Source organism: Trichechus manatus, unplaced genomic scaffold (assembly GCF_000243295.1).
Source record: "Trichechus manatus latirostris isolate Lorelei unplaced genomic scaffold, TriManLat1.0 scaffold00007, whole genome shotgun sequence".
Lineage (NCBI taxonomy): Eukaryota > Metazoa > Chordata > Mammalia > Sirenia > Trichechidae > Trichechus > Trichechus manatus.
This window is the reverse complement of record NW_004443943.1, coordinates 29,904,228-29,925,636: the sequence shown is the minus strand read 5'-3', so window position 1 is coordinate 29,925,636 and position 21,409 is coordinate 29,904,228. Positions and strand designations below refer to the sequence as shown.

At 43.7% G+C, this 21,409-nt stretch overlaps 1 protein-coding gene across 1 annotated transcript in view; it reads right to left on the bottom strand.

Annotated features, from left to right (window-relative positions):
• The window catches only part of PDCD11 (programmed cell death 11), a 40,605-nt gene extending 19,227 nt beyond the window's left edge, over positions 1–21,378 (bottom strand). Inside the window, exons 1-15 of the mRNA XM_004370104.3 lie at positions 21,272–21,378; positions 19,898–20,007; positions 18,891–19,022; positions 17,480–17,647; positions 15,255–15,416; positions 13,670–13,793; positions 12,991–13,172; positions 7,118–7,225; positions 5,954–6,160; positions 5,020–5,144; positions 4,251–4,311; positions 3,455–3,601; positions 2,082–2,333; positions 1,352–1,492; positions 649–840 (exon numbers count right to left, since the gene is read on the bottom strand). Coding sequence (XP_004370161.1) covers positions 649–840; positions 1,352–1,492; positions 2,082–2,333; positions 3,455–3,601; positions 4,251–4,311; positions 5,020–5,144; positions 5,954–6,160; positions 7,118–7,225; positions 12,991–13,172; positions 13,670–13,793; positions 15,255–15,416; positions 17,480–17,647; positions 18,891–19,022; positions 19,898–19,996 — 2,100 coding nt within the window. The 5' untranslated portion in view covers positions 19,997–20,007; positions 21,272–21,378. The remainder of the gene's footprint in view (positions 1–648; positions 841–1,351; positions 1,493–2,081; positions 2,334–3,454; positions 3,602–4,250; positions 4,312–5,019; positions 5,145–5,953; positions 6,161–7,117; positions 7,226–12,990; positions 13,173–13,669; positions 13,794–15,254; positions 15,417–17,479; positions 17,648–18,890; positions 19,023–19,897; positions 20,008–21,271) is intronic.
• Between the last annotated feature and the right edge of the window lie 31 nt (positions 21,379–21,409).

The following is a 21,409-nucleotide window of genomic DNA, read 5'->3' as shown; positions in this document are numbered from 1 at the left end:
GGGGACCAAAAAGGGAATGGCTCGATCCTGTGGTTTGACAACTGGATCGACTATGACACAATCCTCCACTGTCCCCACACCTCACATTGATCAACCCCATTTCACCTCCTCTGCCTATCTTCACTCTAAGGAGACGTTACATTTTGTTGAGAAAAGAGGCGACGAAGTGCTCACACAAAGACCAAAGGGACAATTTCTGTAGAGAAAGGAAGGGAAACAGGGCAGTGGCTACCTCATTAATTGTTTCAAGTCAAGGGGCAAGCACTGGAGACCCAGAAGGCTAGAGGTGCTCCCAAGAGTATCCCACAGGGCCTTGCATGCCATGCCACCTCACCCCAACACCCAGGGTAGGAGCTCCTACTGGGCTCCCACTCTACTGTGGCTTTTCTGGCTCATTTGGCCCTGACCACCAGCAACCGCTGGCAGCACTTCCTCAATCCTGCTCTTATTTCCCACCAAAGGAATAGACAGGAAAGCACAGACTTGGTCGCTGGTTTGGTTTTGTAGAAGTATTTCTGTGGTCAAATGACTGATTTTTTTTTCCACTGAGTTTCCAAGTAAGAGCAGAGCCTGACCCAGAATTTCCCACCCAAGGGCTCATGACTCCCCACCACCTTCCGCTGCCCCACAGATGCCAATAAAGGATACAACACGGCCCTCACTCTGCAGACACAGGACCCTGTGGAGGATGTCCCCCGCCTGGAGCCAGTGATACAGCAGCGGGCCATTGGGGACGTGGTCCGACAGGTGAGGCGTGGGGAGGACAGCAGGGATGTTGTAGGGCAGAACAGCCACCTCCAGTCCATCTTTGGTCTTTTCTACAACCTTTACATCCACCAACTGCCCAGGAAAAGAGAAAAACAAAAAAACACCACTTGCCTTGAGCAGGAAGCAACCTAGTCTGGATCTGGCAGAGTTCAGAAACATCAAACTCTAGAAACAGCAATCACTGAGAGGCCAAGAGCAGAGAAGCAGCTTTCTACAGCTGTCACCCACAAGCCAGCAAGTGTGCACGTGCACATCGGCACCAGGCCCATTTGTGGGCTCATATGTATCACTCTTCTCCCCAGTCCCTCCAGACCTGCAAGCTGACCCTAGGGACCAGACAATAAAGAGCGAAGCAGTCCACTGCTGCAAAGTAACAGAGCCTTCCTTTCCTGATAGCTTCCATTTGCTCTGGCACACAGGAAAGGACATGTATGAGGTCCTCTCTCAAGAACCCCTCCAGCCTCAGGATCTTATCTAGCTACCTCTATCTTTCCCTCCGTGGGTTCCAGCATCCATGTGTCAGTGGTACTCTGTTCTCTGCCACTGTATGAAATAGCTTGTCTGGAGATGTCCAGGTAAGTACCTGCCCAACATGAACAGCTCTTCTTTTCTTCTGACTCCCTCCCTCATGTTCTTTCTTTGCTTCCGGATCACTCAACAGCTTGAAGGATAAGAGCATCCTCTCTTTGGCTGGCTCACAGTTCAGCACCACAACCTTCATCACCTGGGGAGAAACCCACACATGCTTGGCTAACTACCTAGCAGGCCCTTCAGGCCCTGGAGTGTGGTGCCCTCCACCAGTGCTGCAGCAGCCCTGGCAGATCCACCAAGACCTTGAATGAGAATAGAAAGGAGTGAAAAGAAGAAATACACTGAAAGCTACACAGAATCCTCAAAAATCAACCTTTTGGACAAGAGGAAAACATGAATAATTTTTTTGGTACAACCTCAAGTTTTAAAAAATTATTTTTCCTAGACAAGCCCAGGCTCACTAGCTTTACAACACCGCCCCCTTGTGGTGATAGTTGCCTCAGAACAAGTTCTGATGTGAGGGACCCCCAGTTTATCGTAGGTAAAAGAAAGACAGATTTCTTCCAGGTCATGGCCCTGAGTCCATTAAATTGCCAGCTTCCATCAACTCCCTTGAGGGTCTCTCTCTGGTCTGTTCCCCATCCCCCCAACTTAGAAGGCTCAGGCCCACTGCCCCACATGCTCTCTTCTTCCTTCCCTTAACAAGCAGCCCTCCTCCTACTCCTTCAAATACGCATTCATGGAGTCATCAAAGATGGGGGCTTTTCCAGCGGAAGGGTTACCTGGCCAGAGTAAAAGACTGTCTCTGGGGCAGGGATATACTCAGCACTCAGCTCATGCTTGGGCACCAGTCCCTGAACATCATTGTAGAACTTCACAATGCAGCCACAGTCCTTGACCCTCAGGATGAAGCCATGTGTCTGCAGACCAGGCTTGGCGTCGGCGTAGCAGGTAACGGCAGGCAGTTTGGACTCAACCAGGGTTTTCTTCAGGGTCATCATCAATTTCTTGGCTTCAGGATCACAAACCAAAACCTAGGGGAAGGATACTGGCCATCATCAAGTTACTCGTTATTATGAGATCTACTGAGCTGGTCTCTGCAACCCACTGAACCCAAAGGCCATAGGTCATTCTCTTAGAATCTGCTGTCACTCTCCCCGAGACTACTCTCAGTTGTAGATCCTCCACACTTACTGCTGGATGACGATCTACAGGGTATTAATCTCTGTTTCAAATGTCCTTCCTCTAGGAAGTTACTGGAAACGACCCCCTCTTGGCCCTGCAGCAACACTCATTATCTACACACCTCCAGAGTCCTGTGCTGGCGGTTTCTTCTACGCAGCCTTAGCTCTCCCCTAGATGACCTTGCATCAAATCTAATAGAACGAATGACTGAAGCAACTAACCACCTCAATACTGTTATTTGTTAGCTATAAACTAAGACATCCAACTATCCCTCAGAAGGTCATCTCCTGTTTTACCACACTGAATCTTCGTAACTCTGTGAAGCTTCTCTTGGGCCCAATACTTTGTTATAAATCACCGCCACTTTAGTAGCTTTGTTTAGGCTCTTTCTAGGCCTGGAACACACCCCCTGTTCCCTCTCAACCTTCCAAATCCTACCCAACCTTTGTAGTTGAGGTCCCACCTCTGCCAGCAATCTAGAAGGCATTCTTGTCACACAGAACTGAACTGAAATTGGCTCTGCCATTTACTAGCTGCAAAATGAGGCTAACAGTACCTACTTTCGAGGGTTGTTTGAAAGACTGAGATGATGCGTGTCATGTGAGAGCAAATGGCACAAAATACATGTCACATGGCATTGGCTACTGATATCACCTTCCATGATTCTTGCTGCCAAGCTCACCCTCACCTCTCCTTTCTGAGATATGACATATCTCACAGCATACACTCTGCACCAAGCCATGTGGCAAAAGTCACACACTGGCTTGCTCTCCCTTCTTGTATGGATATTTTAACTCCCAACTATATTACATAATTCTTAAAAGGAAGGACCCAGTTTTCTCTTCCCAATGCCAGGTACAGTACTGCACACATTGCGGACATTAAGGCAAAAGCCCCAGCTGAGAAGCACTGCTCTCTTCCCATCTAGTCAAAACCCCAAGACCAGACCTTGATTGGTCAGGTAGCTCACCCGGCACTTGACCTCATCCCCAATGCGGTACTTCTTTTCTGGATTCTTCATCAGGACGTCGGCCAGGTGCATGGGAGGTACCAGGCCCTTGATTTGCTCGCCCACCTTCACCAGCATCCCATACGGCTTTATAGTCAGCACTGTGCCCTAGGGAGTCCAAAGAAAAGATACTATGATGCCTCAAGAATGGTCTTTCCTCTATCTCTGGCACCAAGGCATGTTACCCCTCTTTCAAAACCCACCCTCCTGGGTTAACTGTGCCTGTTATTCCAGATCTCGTATGGGCAAAGCACATACCCCACACTGATCTGGATGCAGTAAGATTTTATGGGAATCTTCATATCTTTTTGTATGAGCATGTTCTGTCTGCCTTACAAGAACATTCCCTAAAGGAAGGGACTATGTCTGCTAAGGAATGAACACTATATATCAAGGAGATACTCTCAGGGCTAAACAGTTGGACAGGGGAGGCAACTGAAACTAGTTTCTTACTAATGCTTCACATACCACAATTAACACAGAACTGACTTTTCAGCCTGGTTTAATAACCATCATCGTATCCCAGGATTTATGATCTATTGCCTCTATGTAGCTGGGTGGTGCCAATAAAATCTTCCCTTAAAATTAATTACAAGTTAGTCAAGGGAAGAAAAAGGAATTCCAGCTAGCAGGCAAAAAGGCAAGGAATATGCCTTTATAAACGTGTTAACATGAGGGCTGATGAGCTTACAGTTAACCTGTGAACTGAAGAATGTCTGAAGGCGGGAAGTACCTAAGTATATCCATGTGGTCTTACCTTTACCACTGCCCCTGGTTTGACATCATGATAGCTAAAGTACTGAGCTTCAATGATGGATCTAGAGCAAAAGGAAAATACAAAAATAAATTATGGCAGAGGCTGCCTAAAATTCAGGGCTACCAAAACCAGGCTGGCAAGAAAGGAAACCCTCATGGAGCAAGGCCAGAAGAGAATGTGAATGGGCCTACATGCAGGAGTATACCACACCACCCCACAACCCAGCAGGTGTTAATGACAGACTTAGTCCACAGAGAGAGAGAACAAGGCCAGGAGAGACTGTGAATGGGCCTACATGCAGACTACACCGCACCACCCCACCCCAGCACATGTTAATGACACTTAGTCTGCAGAGAGAGAGAGCAAGGCCAGGAGAGACTGTGAATGGGCCTACATGCAGAGTACACTGCACCAGCACTCCCAGCATGTGTTAACGAGAGACTTACATCCACAGAGAGAGCAAGGCCAGGAAAGACTGTGAATGTGCCTACATGCAGAAGCACACCACCGCACCCACCCCCCCACCTCCACAGCATGTGTTAATGACAGACTTAGTCCACAGAGAGAGAGAGCAAGGCCAGGAGAGACTGTGGATGTGCCTACATGCAGAAGCACACCACCGCACCCACCCCCCCACCTCCACAGCATGTGTTAATGACAGACTTAGTCCACAGAGAGAGAGAGCAAGGCCAGGAGAGACTGTGAATGGGCCTACATGCAGGAGTACACTGCACCCCGCCCCCCCAGCACATGTTAATGAAAGACTCACGTCCGCAGAGAGAGCAAGGCCAGTTCATCCATTGGGCTGTAGTCAATAATTCTACACTTGTGAGTGTTCCCAGGCTTAAAGATCTCAGGTTTCAAGACGTCCTTAGAATTGGAGAGATGGCTGAACTACAAAAGTACCAAGTGATTAAGGACAGGCCAGAGACAACAGGGCTGAGTATTAATAAAGCAAACTGAGGTGACTCAATGTTTACCACCTACCATAAAAATGCCTGCTAAAATAACTTCTCTAGTATATATATATATCACCCCTCACCGTCACAGAATCTCTGTAAGGTTAGAGAATACTGTGGACCAGGAGTTGGTAAACTACAGCCCAAGGTCTGGCACCTACTTTTGTTTTATTGGACCACAGCCAAGCCCATTCATTTACATATTGTCTATGACTGGCTTCATGCTACAACAATGGAGTTGAGGAAGTTACAAGATCATATGGCCCATAAGCTTAAAATATATACTGTCTGGTCCTTCGAGAAAAGCTTTCCCAAGCCCTGATCTAGACCCTAATTTATTCTTATACCTACCATCAACCACGTATCAAACATGGCAAGTTGATTCAAACCAAAAAAAAAACCAAACCCGTTGCCATCGAGTCAACTCAGACTCACAGTGACCCTATATGACAGAGTAGAACTGCCCCACAGGGTTTCCAAGGAGTGGCTGGTGGATTCGAACTGATGACCTTTTGGTTAGCAGCTGTAGCTCTTAATCACTGCACCACCAGCGCTCCCAGTTAATTCAAAGGCATTCTAATATAACAAATAAAAATTGATCTAATCCCTATGAACAGTTTGTCACAACTGGGTACATCCAAAAGTAGGAAACTAATACAAGTGTTGAAGGAAGCAGTCGAGGACCCAGGTGCCCCAAAAGTCCTTCTAATGAGAAGATCCTGACCAACAAAGTAGCCTCCTCACCCGGGCATAGGCCAGAGCCCCATCCTTCAGCTTGAAGGTGGCCCCAGCCTTGCTGAAAAAGCCATGGACAGGAACGTCATCCAGCACAGCTCCAAGGTGCTGGCAGGAGAGCCGGGTGAGTGGGCGCCCGGGTTGTAGGAAGACAGGGCGCAGGCTCAGTCGCACAGCTCTGGTCCGAGGATGGATGAAGAGGATGCAAGCCCTTACCTAGACAAGGGAAAGAACATAATGAGCAGGAGGAAGCACACAGGAGAGATAAGACACCCTGGAGCAGACTCTCCATGTGCTAACCAGATTACATACATAAGCACAAAAATCGGCTTGTGTAATCAAGCAGCATGGGGAAAATCCAAACAAAATGTCTCAGAGGGACTGTGTCTCACTGTGTCAACACTTAAATAATGGGCACAGTCACTCATCAGAAGTCATCTGAAACACTCCAGGAAAAGCCTGATCCGATCACAAGGTTAAAGCATCAAAATGTCTCAACTACGTACACAAACACTAGTGCTGCGAGGAAAAAACATGGCTAGCAAGAGGTTCATCAAAATGTCAACAGTGTTATCACTGGGTGGTGGGAAAACAAAAAGAAATCATTTCATGGTTAAAGCATTTTTTTCTGAATGACATATACTGGCATTTTCTTCCTAAATATCCATGATCACTGTAGAAAATTTAAATACGTAGATAAGACCAGGAAATCACCTACGGTTAATCACTATTAACATTTAGTTGCATAATTTTCCAGTATTTTAACCATGTGTACTCCTTTTCACCTTTTTTCCCCCAAAATTGGGTCTATAGCACTTTTTAAAGCCATCTGCCTATTTAACAATATACCTTATTCTCCCTATGTTAAATACTCTTCCAGAACATTTTAAACTATAAGAGATTCACTACAAAAAAACAAACTATAAAGAAGAATATGCAGGAAAAACTCAACGTTGCCTTTTCTTTCACCTGTTTCTTCTCTAATCTTCAGTCCCCAAAGGTAACTACTGGTAGTTTTTTGTGCTCCTTCCAAGACATTTTTCATTCCCCCACCTCCTCTCTGTATACCCGTACACATTCAGCCCTAGGATGTGCCCTGTAGCTAGCTGGGATACTGGGCAGCTGATTGAACCCAACTGCAATCAAGACAGAGATAGGCGCAACACTTCTTACTGCTTGGTTTGAGAAATACGTTCCAGTTTTCTTGGGCTCCAGGTGCATAAAGTCAACCAGGCCAGTAAAGAATGAGAGGAAGTTTACCGTAAGGCCAAGTGGAGTCACCTAAAAATAAACAGAACAGGAGGTTATCAAAACATCTCCCTGAAGGAACCAGGAATGTGAGAGACGCTGTTCACACCACACTTGCGAAGGCCAAAGACTCAACGCCACATTATCCTGGTAACTGTCTCTTCTCCTCCGGCTAACCTTATCAATCTTTCTTCTGGTAAAATTAAGGGGCAGGATAACGTCACTGTTAACTGGCTAGTTCTCTGTTCAATAAGCTCACCTCCCTTCCGGCGTAAGAGGGGCCATCAATCCTCCTACTGTCTGGGATTCTCAATGCAGGGAGGGCGCTTTGCACAAGTGTCCTTAGGGAATTGCAAGTCCGACACTAACTTGGATAAATTGCTGCTAACTTAGTTATTTGCCTAGACTAAGAAGGTAAAACCCAAATGCTTGCAAAAGGGAGATAATGACCACGAACAAACCAATTCACCCTACAAAGCCCCAAAAAGCTGAAGAATTAGAAGTGACAAGGACCTCAAAAGGGGGATGAGTTAGGTGACTGAAATCAGAGAAAATGAAAGTCTGATCACAAAGTAGTCAGACTGTGGCTCGTCTCCCTCACCCTACCACCTCTCCCACCTCCACAAGAAAAGAGAGATTTATTCCTGGGAAAACTGTATCAGACTCAAAGCACACTAAGACTGCAGTACTGGTCTGAAAATGAGAATTAGGCAAAATTGTAAATATTATAGAAGGAAACATCCAGCCCCTTTCTCCCATCTAGTCCCCAGAATTCAGGCAGTCAGACTTACAGCCTCCTGGGAAGAGAATAGTAGAGTCTTTCTGGATAAATCTAACAGTGCCAAGGAAGGCATACATCAATGACATTCAGAGGTTGCTCAAAGAAAAACTCTGCTAGCTCCTGATCACCTTACAGTAAAGTCAAACCAGTCAACCAGCCTCACCCAGCCACAGACATCAGCTTTTCAGTCCCTCCCACTTAATATGAGTCAACATAAAGATTCAATGGAGAACTGGAATTAAAGACAATAAACTCTCCCAGAAAGTAGAACACAAAAAAATACACATATACCACCCAAGACAAAGAAGAGAGGAAAAGATAAGAAAATTAGAGAATCAATCCAAAAAGTCCAACATCCTACAAACAGAAGTTCCAGAAAAAGAAAATTTCCCCCAACCACCCCCCACAAAAAAATCTGACAAGAGACTAGCGTTCAGAATATATAAAGAACTCTTAAAATTCAACATTAGAGTCAAATGACCCAATTAAAAAATGGGCAAAGGATTCTAATAGGCATTTTTCTAAAGAGATACATATGGTCATTAAACACATGAAAAAATACTCAACATCATTAGTCATCAAGGAAAGCAAACCACAACCACAACAAGATACTATTTAACACCCACTGTTGCTGTTGTTAGGCGCCATCATGAGTCAGTTCCAACTCACAGCGACTCTACGTACAACAGAACAAAACACTGCCTCGTCCTGTACCATCCTCACAACCATTGTTATACTTGAGCCCATTGTTGCAGCCACCGTGTCAATCCATCTCAGTGAGTGTCTTCCTCTTTTTCACTGACCCTCTGCTTTATCAATTATGACATTCTTCTCCAGGGACTGGTCCCTTCTGATAACATGTCCAAAGTACATGAGATGAAGTCTCACCATCCTTGCTTCTAAGGAGCATTCTGGCTGTACTTCTTCCAAGAGAGATTTGTTCATTCTGGCAGTCCATGGCATATTCAATTCCTCACCAATACTATAAATTCAAAGGTGTCCATTCTTCTTTGGTCTTCCTTATTCATTGTCCAGCTTTCACATGCATATGAGACGACTGAAAATACCATGGCTTAGGTCAGGCGCACCTTAATCCTAACAGTGACATCTTTGCTTTTTAGCATTATAAAGAGGCCTTTTGCAGCATATTTGCCCAATGCAATATGTCATTTGATTTCTTGACTGCTGCTTCCATGGGTGTTGACTGTGGATCCAAGTAAAGTGAAATCCTTGACAACTTCAATATTTTCTCCATTTATCATGATGTTGCATATTGGTCCAGTTGTCAGGGTTTTTGTTTTATGTTGAGGTGCAATCCATACTGAAGGTTGTGGTCTTCAGTCTTCATCAGTAAGTGCTTCAAGCAAGGTTGTGTCATCTGCATATCACAGGTTGTTAATGAGTCTTCCTCCAATCCTGATGCTGCGTTCTTCATAGAGTCAAGCTTCTCGGATTATTTATTCAGCATACAGATTGAATAAGTATGGTAAAAGGATACAAACCAGACGTACACTTTTCTTGCTTTCAAACCACACAGCATCCCCTTGCTCTGTTCGAACAACTGCTTTTCGGTCTATGTACAGGTTTCTCATGAGCACAGTTAAGTGTTCTGGAATTCCCATTCTTTGCAAAGTTATCCGTAACTTCTTATTATCCACACAGTCGCATGCCTCTGCATAGTCAATAAAACACAGGTAAACATCTTTCTGGTATTCTCTGCTTTTAGCCAAGATCGATCTGCCATCAGCAATGACATCCCTGGTTCTACATCCTCTTCTGAATCCAGCTTGAACTTCTGGCACTTCCCTGTCAATGTAATGCTGCAACCGCTTTTAAATAATCTTCAGCAAAATTTTACTTGTGGGTGATATTAATGATATTATTCAATAATTTCCGCATTCAGTTGGATCATCTTTGTTTGGAATGGGCACAGATATGGATCTCTTCCAGTCAGTTGGCCAGGAAGCCATCTTCCAAATTTCTCAATATACATGAGCGAGCACCTCCGTGCAGCATCCGTTTGTTGAAACATCTCAACTGATACTCCGTCAATTCCTGGAGCCTTGTTTTTCGCCATTCCCTTCAGCGCAGCTTGGACTTCTTCTTTCGGTACCATTGGTTCTTGATCATATACTACCTCCTGAAATGGCTAAACATCAAGCAATTCTTTTTGGTATAGTAACTTTGTGTATTCCTTCCATCTTCTTTTGATGCTTCCTGTGTCATTCAGTATTTTCCCCACAGAATCCTTCAATATTGCGACTCAAGGCTTCAATTTTTTCTTCAGTTCTCTCAGCTTGAGAAATGTCAAGCATTTTCTTCCCTTTTGGTTTTCTAACTCTGGGTCTTTGCATATTTCATTATAATACTTTTCTTTGCCTTCTCCAGCCGCCCTTTGAAATCTCCTGTTCAGCTCTTTTACTTCATCATTTCTTCTGTTTGCTTTAGCTACTCGATGTTCAAGACTATCTTCTAACACCCATTTTGGTCTTTTCTTTCTTTCCTGTCTTTGTAATGACCTTTTGCTTTCTTCATGATGCAGTTCTATTTTTTCCCCACACATCTGTCACTTTGTTGTACTGTGGCAGGTTGTGTGTTCCTGTGATGTTGGAAGCTGTGCCACCTATATTTCAAATGCCAGCTGTGTCACTCATGGTGGACAGGTTTTAGTGGAGCTTCCAGACTAAGCCACAGTAGGAAGAAGGACCTGGCAGTCTATTTCTGAAAAAACTGGTCAGTGAAAACCTTATGAATAGCAGCAGAACACTGTCTAGTATAGTGCTGGAAAATGAGACCCTCAAGTTGGAAGGCACTCAAAATACTACTGGGGAAGAGCTGTCTCCTCAATGTAGAGTCAACCTTAATGATGTGGATGGAGTCAAGCTTTTGGGACCTTCATTTGCTGCAGCAGCACGATTCAAAATGACAAGAAATAGCTGCAGACAGCCATTAATAATCATACCCACTAGGATGGCTGTAAGGATGGATAATAACAAGTGCTGGTGAGAACATGGAGAAACTGGTACCCTCGTACATTGCTGGTGGGAAGGTAAAACGGTGCAGCCCCTTTGGAAAACAGTTTGGCAGTTCCTCCAAAAGTTAAACATAGAGTTACAATATAACCCAGCAATTCTACTCCCAGGTTTCCATATGACCCAGGAATTCCACTCTTAGGCATATCATGAAATTTCAAAATAGAAGAGACAAAATCCTTAAACTCTTCCTAAGGAAAAAAAAATATGCAAAGGAAAAGAAATCAAAATAACATCAGATTTTTCAACAGCAACAGAGGTCAGAAAATAATGAAGCAATGATTTCAAAATCTGAATGAGTTAATTTTGACCTAGAATTCTGTACCTAACTTAACTACCAACCACAAGTAAGAGAAGAATAAAGATATTTTCAGGTTTGCTAGGTGTGCACAAAAGAGTTAACACAGCAGGCCTGAGACTGCAATCCTTAGAAGGGCCTGCTTGCAAGGTTTGGCTGGAGTCTGGGAACTTAGATTTCATGAGGGTTCCCACCATTTCCAGGACTGATAAGAGTGGCTCACTGAACCTAAACTGTTTGTGATAGATAGGAAAAGAATTTAACAAATGACAAAAACAAAGCTCATTATCAACTCCAAAAAAGAAAAACAAGCTGTTCAAGAAACAGTTATAATAGAGTTTCTGTCTGGGATGATGAAAAAATTCTAGAAATAGATAATGGTGATGATGGTTACACACTATTATAAACATACTTAATACCACCAAATTCTATACTTAAAAACAGTTAAAATGATAAATTTTATGTTATGTATATTTTGTCACAGCAAAAAAAAAAAGGAAAAAAAGTCATATTACCTAGCTTAGCAGTATTTGCAGTCATAATAATTTAAACACGGCATATGAACTTAAGGAAAATTATACCTACGTTGGAAGGATAAGGGAGGGGAGGGGAAATTAAAAGAGCCAAGTTTCATCTACCTTGATAAGAAGTTAAAACTCAATACCTAAAATTGATAAATCAAGAGATACCAGCAAAAGCATACTACTTCACAATATAAAGGTCAACTTTAAAAAGTCAGCTAAAAGAGTTAAAGATAAGGGTTAGGAGATGTGAGACGGCTCATTATAAGCCTTGTAACACCATTTGACCTTTGAGATCCCCACTGTGCAACAGAAATATAATACAAGACATACGTGTAAGTTTAAGTTTTCTAGTAGCCACATTTTTTAAAACTACAAAGAAAACGATGACATTTATTTTAATAACGTACTTCATTTAACCCAATTGTTATGGACTGAATTATGTCCCCCAAAAATGTGTGTCAAATTGGCTAGGCTATGATTCCCAGTATTGTGGCTGTCCTCCACTTTGTGATCTGATGTAATTACCCTACATGTTGTAAATCCTACCCTCTACTATAGGGTTGCTGTGAGTCGCAATCAACTCAACGGCAGTGAGATGAAGTTAATAAGGCAGGATTAGAGATAGTTATGTTAATGAGGCAGGACACAATCTACAGGATTGGTGGTACCCTAGTCAATCTCTTTTGAGATATAAGAGAAGCGAGCAGAGAGGAGAGAGACCTCCTACCACCAAGAATGAAGAACCAGGAGGTGATCACGTCCTTTGGACCTAGGGTCCCTGTGCTGAGAAGCTCCTAGACCAGGGGAAAACTGATGACAAGGGCCTTCCCCCAGAACTGACAGAGAGAGAGAAAATCTTCCCCAGGAGCTGGTGTCCTGAATTCGGACTTCCAGCTTCCTAAACTGTAGAGAGAATAAATTTCTCTTTGTTAAAGCCATCCACTTGTGGTATTTCTGTTATAGCAGTATTAGATAACTAAGACACCAATATATCCAAAATATTACTACCACAACAAGTGGCACAGCTATATTTCAAGTGCTCAGGAGCCACAAGTGACTAGGGGCTACCCTACAGGACAGAGCAGTTTTAGAGTATGTATACATCCATCCTACTTTAACAAAAATTGTATTTTAGAAAATAGCAGCAGCAATGAACAGCTTACCTTCTGCACTTGGGCTTTGACCACCAGCCCTGGTAGCAAGTTATTAAGGGTCCAGTTTTGCTCCTCAGTAGCAATGGCAGTAGAAACCTCTGAATGACCAATAGACAGACTAACAACTCTTCCATTGCCTTTCACCTCTTCAATGACGCAGTTCAGGTACTGACCCACCTTCAGTTTAGCACCTGGAAGCCCAAACCCAGTTCCCAAAAGGAAAAATACCTCTATGAGAAGGACCTTTAACTTCAGCCCAAGCAATAACTGAAGAGATCCATGGCTTAGTTGCCTAGTTGTCATCTAATACTCCTTATATTCCCAATATCTAAAGGACCAATTACAAGAAAAGAGTGAAGTTACCCTAACTGATCTGGAATCAACCACCCCACAAAATTATGAAAATCCCAACAAGCCAGGAGAGTGCTGGCTCAGATGTCCTGGGGGCCCAAATTTCAGGAGAATCTTCTGGGTGAGAAAAACTGAAACTGGTCCATCAGATCTTAGTGAAAGCCTGCCACCCCCTGCCCTTCAAACATCTTCGTCTAACAGCTAGAATTAACTGCTGATTTTACCAAAGCCAAACAGCCTTCAGGGTCACCATTCATTTTACTCAACAAAGTGGCATTTAAATATCCCTACATGTACCACCTCACTACCATGTACTGGCCCCTCTTCTCCCCCTCACCTTTGTTCTTCTGTTGGGTGTCCTCCTGGGCTTTCTGCAGTGGCAAAAAAGCTCTGTTCCCACTTACGCCAATGTCTACTAGGTAGCCATGGTCTTCCAGGCTGGACACAGTGCCTGTGAGCAGCTGGGGGAGGAGAAAGCATTCTCAAAAGTTCAAAAATGAAAAGTAATGAGACACACAACCAAACATTTACTTCCTAATGTGAATGCTGCCACTGTTAATCTCAACACACTCTCCCTCACTCACCCATAAAACCAAACCTGCTGCTGTCGAGTCGATTCCAACTCATAGCAACCCTATAGGCCAGAGGAGAACTGCCCCACAGAGTTTCCAATGAGCCACTGGTGGATTTGAACTGCTGATCTTCTGGTTAGCAGCTGAGCTCTTAACCACTGCACCACCAGGGCTCCCCCTTACCCACATCAACTTTAATTCTCTCAGGGCTTGAAGGTTTCTAGACTAGGGGAATGTTATACACAGTTGAATAACGACAGAGAGGGCCCTCTCCCTTGGAGGATTTTTGAAAGATAGAAAAGACTTTTATGCTTTACAGAAAGGGATGAACCAGATGGCTCTGCAAGGTCACCTCCAGACCCAGCACTACCTACCTAAAGAATCCAGAATTACCCTTCTAGCTCTCATCATGTCCTCTCTAAGCACCTCCAAGACATCAGGAAAATCTGGCCAACCTCCTTTACATTTCAGGGAAAGCAGTGTGGCATTCCAATCTGGCTGTGATGCTAGCTATATGGTCTTTGGTAAGTCACCTAAAACTTACTGAGTCCCTTTTCTCAAATGCATAAGGGCCTCACAGAGCTGCTATGAGAATTTAATCACATAAGTGCCTAAACTAGCACCTCCCATAGAGCAGGCTCTCAATGCTTCTTAATTTCCTGAAAATTGGCTTACTTTTATTCCCCTCTCTGCTGAACTAAATCCTACCCAACTTTTAGGGTTCATCTCAAATCCCACTGTTTCTAGCTAAACATTACAAGAGTGTACTGATCTCCTTCCTCTTAATTACAACAGTACTTACGTGACTGCAGTTTATTGTTTTGTATCTGTTGGACTTGAAGGTTCTGAGCTAGGACTAATTTCTCCTGAAACTCCATAGGACTACACATGAAGTAGTAGGATATCCATTAAAATAGCTGATAGACAAATTGCCCTCTCTACCTGGTCTTGTGCTCTCAGGGGAGCAGTTCTCGACCACTCTATACAAATACCAGATGGGCTTTGAAAAAAGACTTAAATCTATGAAAAAGTGTTGACAAGTAAGGCACTAAAGAGGAATTCCTTTTCACCACCATCCAAATCCCCTGCTAAAGCTCCCTGGAAGCATTTTTCTTTGCCCCTAGTAAATCTTCGGACTTTCTTCTTCTCTCCAAGGTGATGTGATTAGGTTTAGATTCAAATCTTCAATTTCCATTAAGTACCCTGAAGACCTTCCCTCCAGGAAAAGGCCCAGCCCTGTGTGTGACAGTCAGGCTGAAAATAAAAAGTGTACTGAGATCACACTTGCCAGCAGGCAGGGCAGGGAGAAGGCATGTTGCCTGCTCCTATTCCCTACCCCCAGATACTCACCATGCCAGGCTTCAGGGCCTCAGCACTCAGCACCCCGTTGACATTCCTGGGGTTCAGAGACAGCTTGACACTCTTTTTGCCCTTCTCTGTGATGCCCAGACTGTTCACCACACATCTCACCAGCATCCCAGGTGAGAAAATCTCAGGCAAGCAGACCAGGTCCTGCATAATACAAATGAGAAAGACCTGATATGTACCCTTCCCTTGAACCAAGAACCCAATGCCCTGCCTTGGCTCAGTGGTCTCTCAACCTCTGAATCCAAAAGGTTAACAGAGAAGGAGAAATTCAGTCACTGCTCTCCCACAGAAGAAAGACTGGTCTGTGGCCAAGTCACAGTCTTGAATTTCAGCAGAATGCCTCCAAATATCACCACATAACGGGCAGATATAAAATGACTTGTCAAGTATTGTCTACATTTACAGTCTCCATTTCTTCTTCCACTTGCTATTCAGCTCCGTCCAGTCTGGTTTCCACCTTTCTCACTATCTCCAAATAAAACCACCAATACTCTTCATGTCACTAAATCCAATGGTCCATTTTGCAGTCCTTCTCTCACTTAACTTTTGAAAAGCATCTGTTGACACTGTTGACCACTTCTTCCTTCTTTAAACATTTCCTCCTCTGGCTTCCAAGGCCCCTCATGTACAGTGTTCTTCTAGAGGGTCGTTATGAGTCGGAATCAACTCAACGGCAACGGGTTTGGTTTGGTTTTCTCTATATCTTTGGCCCCTTCTGTATCCTTTGACAGAAACACTCCAACTATTCAGCAATTAGGAGCCCTGTTGGTGCAGTGGTTAAGAGCTCAGGCTGCAAACCCAAAGGTCAGCAGTTCGAATCCTCCAGTCACTCCTTGGAAACTCTGTGAAGCAGTTCTACCCTGTCCTATAGGGTCGCTATGAATTGGAATCAACTCGACAGCAAGGGGTTTGGTTCTGCTTAGTCACTAATTAAAATCAATATATTTGTTACAGGTTCAGCCCTTTAGTTTCTTCTTACTCTATTCACTACCTGTAAGCAACTTCTCCCTTCACAGGTTCAACTACCACTTAATAAAGAAGTCTCACACATTTATGTTTCCAGCCCAGATTTCTGAGTTCCAGAATCATATCTCCCCTGTATCTCCAACTCAACATATCAAAACATCAAACATCATAATCATCTCTCCCGATCTCAGGACGAATCACTTACTGTCAAGACATGCACACCAAAAACCTAGGACTCATCCCAGACAATTCTCTCTGTTTCACTGCCCACATCCAATCTAACACCAAGCATTGACTTTACTTCTTCAGTCCTTGGTATCTCCTGAATCACACTCCATCCTCAGAGCATGGACTACAGCCTCCTAACTGGTCTCTAGGCAACTACTACAGCCTTTCCAATCTATCTGCTACATTGTCTATGTGTCACCCACCCCAATTAGAAGATTCCAAGGGCTTCCTATTGACTATAGAATCAAAAACCAATCCTTAACATGGTCTACAAAGCTATGCATGGTCTGGACACTACCTAGCTCTCAACCCCATCCCACACCACTCTTCCTTGCTCTCTCTGCTCTAGCCGTACTAGCCTTCTCTCTGCTACATACCCAGCTCCGTCTGCCTGAACTCCCTTCCTTCTTTATCTAGTAAACACTCATTCTTCAGATCTCAGCTCAAGCATCACTTCTTCATGGCAGTCTTCCTGGCTCCCTGGACTAAGTTGTTGGGTGCCATCAAGTCAATTCTCAACCCACACCAACCCCATGTGACAGAGCAGAACTGCCCCATAGGGTTTTCTAGGCTATAATCTTTATAGGAGCAGATTACCAGATCTTTCCCCACAGAGCAGCTGGGTGGGTTGAAACCACCATCTTTTCGGTTAGTAGCCGAGTGCTGAGACACTGCATCAGTAGGGCTCCTTAAACTCAAACCAAACCCACTGCTGTCAAGTCGATTCCAACTCATAGTGACCCTACAGGATAGAGTAAACTGCCCCATTGGGTTTCTAAGGTTGTAAATCTGTACAGAAGCAGACTGCCACATCTTTCTCCTGCAAAGCGGCCGGTGGGTGCTTAACCACTGTGCCATCAGGGCTCCTTTAGGACTCCTTAATATCCCTTTATTAGAATAATCTCTCATAGCACCTCATACCTTTCCTTTTTAGCACTTCGCAAAGTTGTGATTTTACAGCTATTTGTGTACCACTTATTTCCAGTCACAGATCTCACCCAGGTTTTCCATACCTTCAGAGGTTCTTCTTGTGCCACCTGTTCATTCAGCTTTTTGGTGTAGGCATCACAGATTTCAGTTGCTTGCACAAACCCCTTGAGGCCATTAGGGAGACTAATCACCAGTTCCAGGTCATTTACCTCTTTTACACAACCCAAAATCCGCATCCCCTCACAGAGAGTCTAGAAGAGACAAGGGGAAATGTGTACAATAAGGAAGAGAACAATGATTGGGAGGTAAGGGGTTCTGACTTCTAGTACTAACTCTGACATGAAATCTACAGGAATTTCATAAAAGAAATATATTCATGTACATATGTCAGCAGGGAGCTCTGGTGGCACAGTAGCTAAGCGTTTGGCTACTAACTGAAAAGCTGGTGGTTCGATCCGCGGGAGAAAGATGTGGCAGTCTAAAAATTACAGCCTTAGAAACCCTATGGGGCAGTTCTACTCTGTCCTATAGGGTCACTAGGAGCTGGAATTGACTCGACGGCAATGGGTTTTATATATGTCAGCGCACATACGAAACATCTGATTGAGCACTGTAAAAAAATCTAGATTATACAACAATGTTACAACAGCACGGGGGTACTAGAAGGTACTTGTACTTTTTACTTTATTCCAAGCAACCCAAACTCAAATGGCAGGCACCTGACAGGCAACACAACATGGGAAGCAGTGGAGACAATGCAGTCTGGAGTGTGTGCACCGGGTCTAAAGGATACAGCCACTACTCAGCTCCATGTGACCACAAACAGGAGGGAACACAGGCTTTGTGCTGTCAGCACTTTCAAATTTCCATGAGAAACCAGAAATCACACTTTTCTGTGAAATCTCTTAGTTTTCTAACGTTGGCATAAAGTTAAACTATTTTTTGTCAGGTATCATACAGAACAAACAGAATATTTCTGCAGGCTGAATCTGACTCTGGTACAATCCTAGCTTCTTTCCTGTCAGAATAATTTGATTTTTTTTTTTTAACAACTAATATACATCAAGATTATAATATAAAATATTAAGAAACATAATAAGACCACTTCACTTCCCTGAGACAATTTCCACATCTATGAAAGTGTTGAATTAGTAATTATTATACACTATATATTAACATACACTATACACTATAGTTATTGCCAGCCCTAACCTTCTATGAATCAACTAAAATATTGACATTATCAAGCCACAAGTTCCATGAGGACACAAAGCCTAACGAGGGACTCTATAAGCCAAGCCAGCTAAGAAAAAGTATGACCCCAGGTGGTGGTTAATAATGGAAGAAAATAATGCTCAATTCTCAGCACCAGTTGCAAGAGCCTCCACAGACAAAAATAAAAGGAAGGAAAGGAGAGGATGAAGGCGGGAAGAACATACACAAACTTAAGCATCTAAGGTAGTCTGTTTAAAGAACAACCAAATTTCAACAAACCTCAACACTAAGGATTTCAAACTTCTCTTTCACAGGCTTGATGTTTTCTCTCTTTTCGATTTTCAACTTTTTCGTCTTGGCTGGCCCTTTTTGGCTCTTTTTCCGTTTGGTGGATTCTTCTTCAGTAGAAATCTAAAAAGGGAGGGGGAGCCCCACAAAGATCCAAAAGAATGGAAAGAAGCAATCCTGGCCTTTCCCTCTGATTTCAGGTCATCCATCACCTTGCTCTGCATACTCCTCCACTCCACCTCACCCTACTCCTAAATGCTCCTTAATTTCTGCTTCAATCCAGACCCTCCCATTCTACCCACAATGCTCCCTTTACCCAAGGCCTGAGCCTCCTTTGTGTTCTTGAAAGCCCCTTTTCTCCAGCATTCTTCATTTCATCCCTTCACAGGGAGGGACCCTGGGGTTTCCCAGCATGAGAAGTAATGCGGAACAGTGCATGAAAATGGAAGTTAGAGTCACAGAGGCCTGAGTTAAACTCTGACGCCACCATAAAAAGCTGTGTGGTTTCAACTAAACTATATAACCTCTCTGAGCCTCAGGTCCTCATCATGGAATGGCGATCTCTACTTCATAATATAGTTGGAAAGATTACATAACACATGCAAAAGGCCATACATTCGAATGTTAGTTTCATCCCTCTGGCATTTAGAGGGCAGTCTATTCTAGCTGAAGACCACGGATGCTAATGCAAATTATGACTATGACTGTTATACATGACAACGGCCACATTCAAAAATGCAATGACCAAACCACTTTCTCTCCATCTTTAATCAACAAAGTAGGGAGTTCCTAAGAACAAGGAACAATACCACTTCATTAAATGCCATGCTTCAAAAGAAATAGACTCATGGTAGTATGGCCGGTCTAACAAGTTTAACTTGGAGAAGTGGACTTTAAAAAATATAAATCTGGAAAATAACACATCTCAAGCAAGGCTCATTCTTCATAAGGACACTAGAAAGCTTCAGTGCCTCTCACCAAATAAGCACACCACTTACATCAAATAAGTTGTCTTGTTCAACTGACTGCTGGAAAGCTATCTCTGATTTGTGGGCCTTTCTTGTACCCCCTCGGGGGAAACTTTCTTCCAAGGCCATGTTTGGGTCTCCTAAAAACAGTGCAAAGAGAAACAATGAGATGTAGCCTTACTGGCAGATTTCCTAAAGGTTATAATGATTGGCAAGAGACAGAGCCTTCTAGCTCCAATGTGCTCGAAAGCATTCAGGAATAGGACAGAGAAGACTTAGACATCAGGCCCCAAATAATCCATTATTCATCCTTCCAAAGGTACCAGCTTTAAAACCACAAGTCCACAGAACTTCCTCCAGAAAAAGAAGTTACAGATTCAATGTAATATTCATTGAGCAGCTACTATGTCTAAGGCAGTTAGGTCAGAAACACACAAATAAATATGTAACTCTTTATCTTCAAGGAAGTTGGATACTTTTAAAAAGATAAAACAAGTATGCAAATAATTTAAAATACAAGTCAGATTGTAAGTGTCAACAAGGAGGTAGGAAGTGATATGAGGCTTCAGTAAATAGAGACGAGCTTCCTAAAAGATGCTTCCAGCTGAATGTTAAAAGATGAATAGAATTTTGACAGGTGGGGAGGGAAAACCAGGAGGAATGTGAGAAAGGGCAGAGTAACAGGAAAAGCCCATTCCATTCAGTAAACACCGGCATGCTGTTTCCTTTCTTTAAAGAAATGATCAGCTAGACTACAAGACAGAATAAAACATAAAAACTGGAGTTAAATTTTAAAAGACCAGTTTTGTGGAAGATCTTGGATTAGATATGAGTAGTTAATACTTACTTTGGCAAATAAGAGCCTTAGGTAGGGGAAGACACAGAACAGTAATCAAGACTAATCAAATATACAGGAGGTTATAGATTGGACATAGGGTCGCTAAGAGTTGGAACCAACTCGACGGCACCTAACAAAACAGATTGGACAGGAAGAAAGGACTGAAGACAGGTACCTGTTAGGATTCTATTGCAGTGAAGAAACCATGAGAATCAGACAGGAAGGGTTGGTTCTGAGAGACACTTAGAAATAAGAATCTATAGGGCGTGGGACTATAGAGGAGATGATGACCGAGGAGCCTAGGATTTGGAGTAAAATGTAGGTGGGTCTAATTTGCTGGGAATTTGAATCCCAGTTTCAGACAAGAGGAAACTGAGGCTTCAAGAAGTATTTAAGGCGAGTCAGCGGCAGAGAAGGGACTTGGGCTGCTTCCAAGGTACAGAGTCGGCTTCGGGAGTGGGGCTCGGGAGGCCGAACCACTCGCATAGCACCATCTGGGGGACCTGGCCCCGGGGCAGCCCTGGAAGCCACATGGTTCCCTTCCTCCCGCCTCGGCTCTCACTCACCAGCCCTGCAAGGCAGGCACCTCTCTATTTCGGAGCCCGCGCCGCCGTAGTCACACACGAGGAGACCAGTAAACTCACCGCCCAACGATGCTCTTCCGGAAGCGTGGGCGGGCTCAACTAGCTACTTCCGTTACTCTG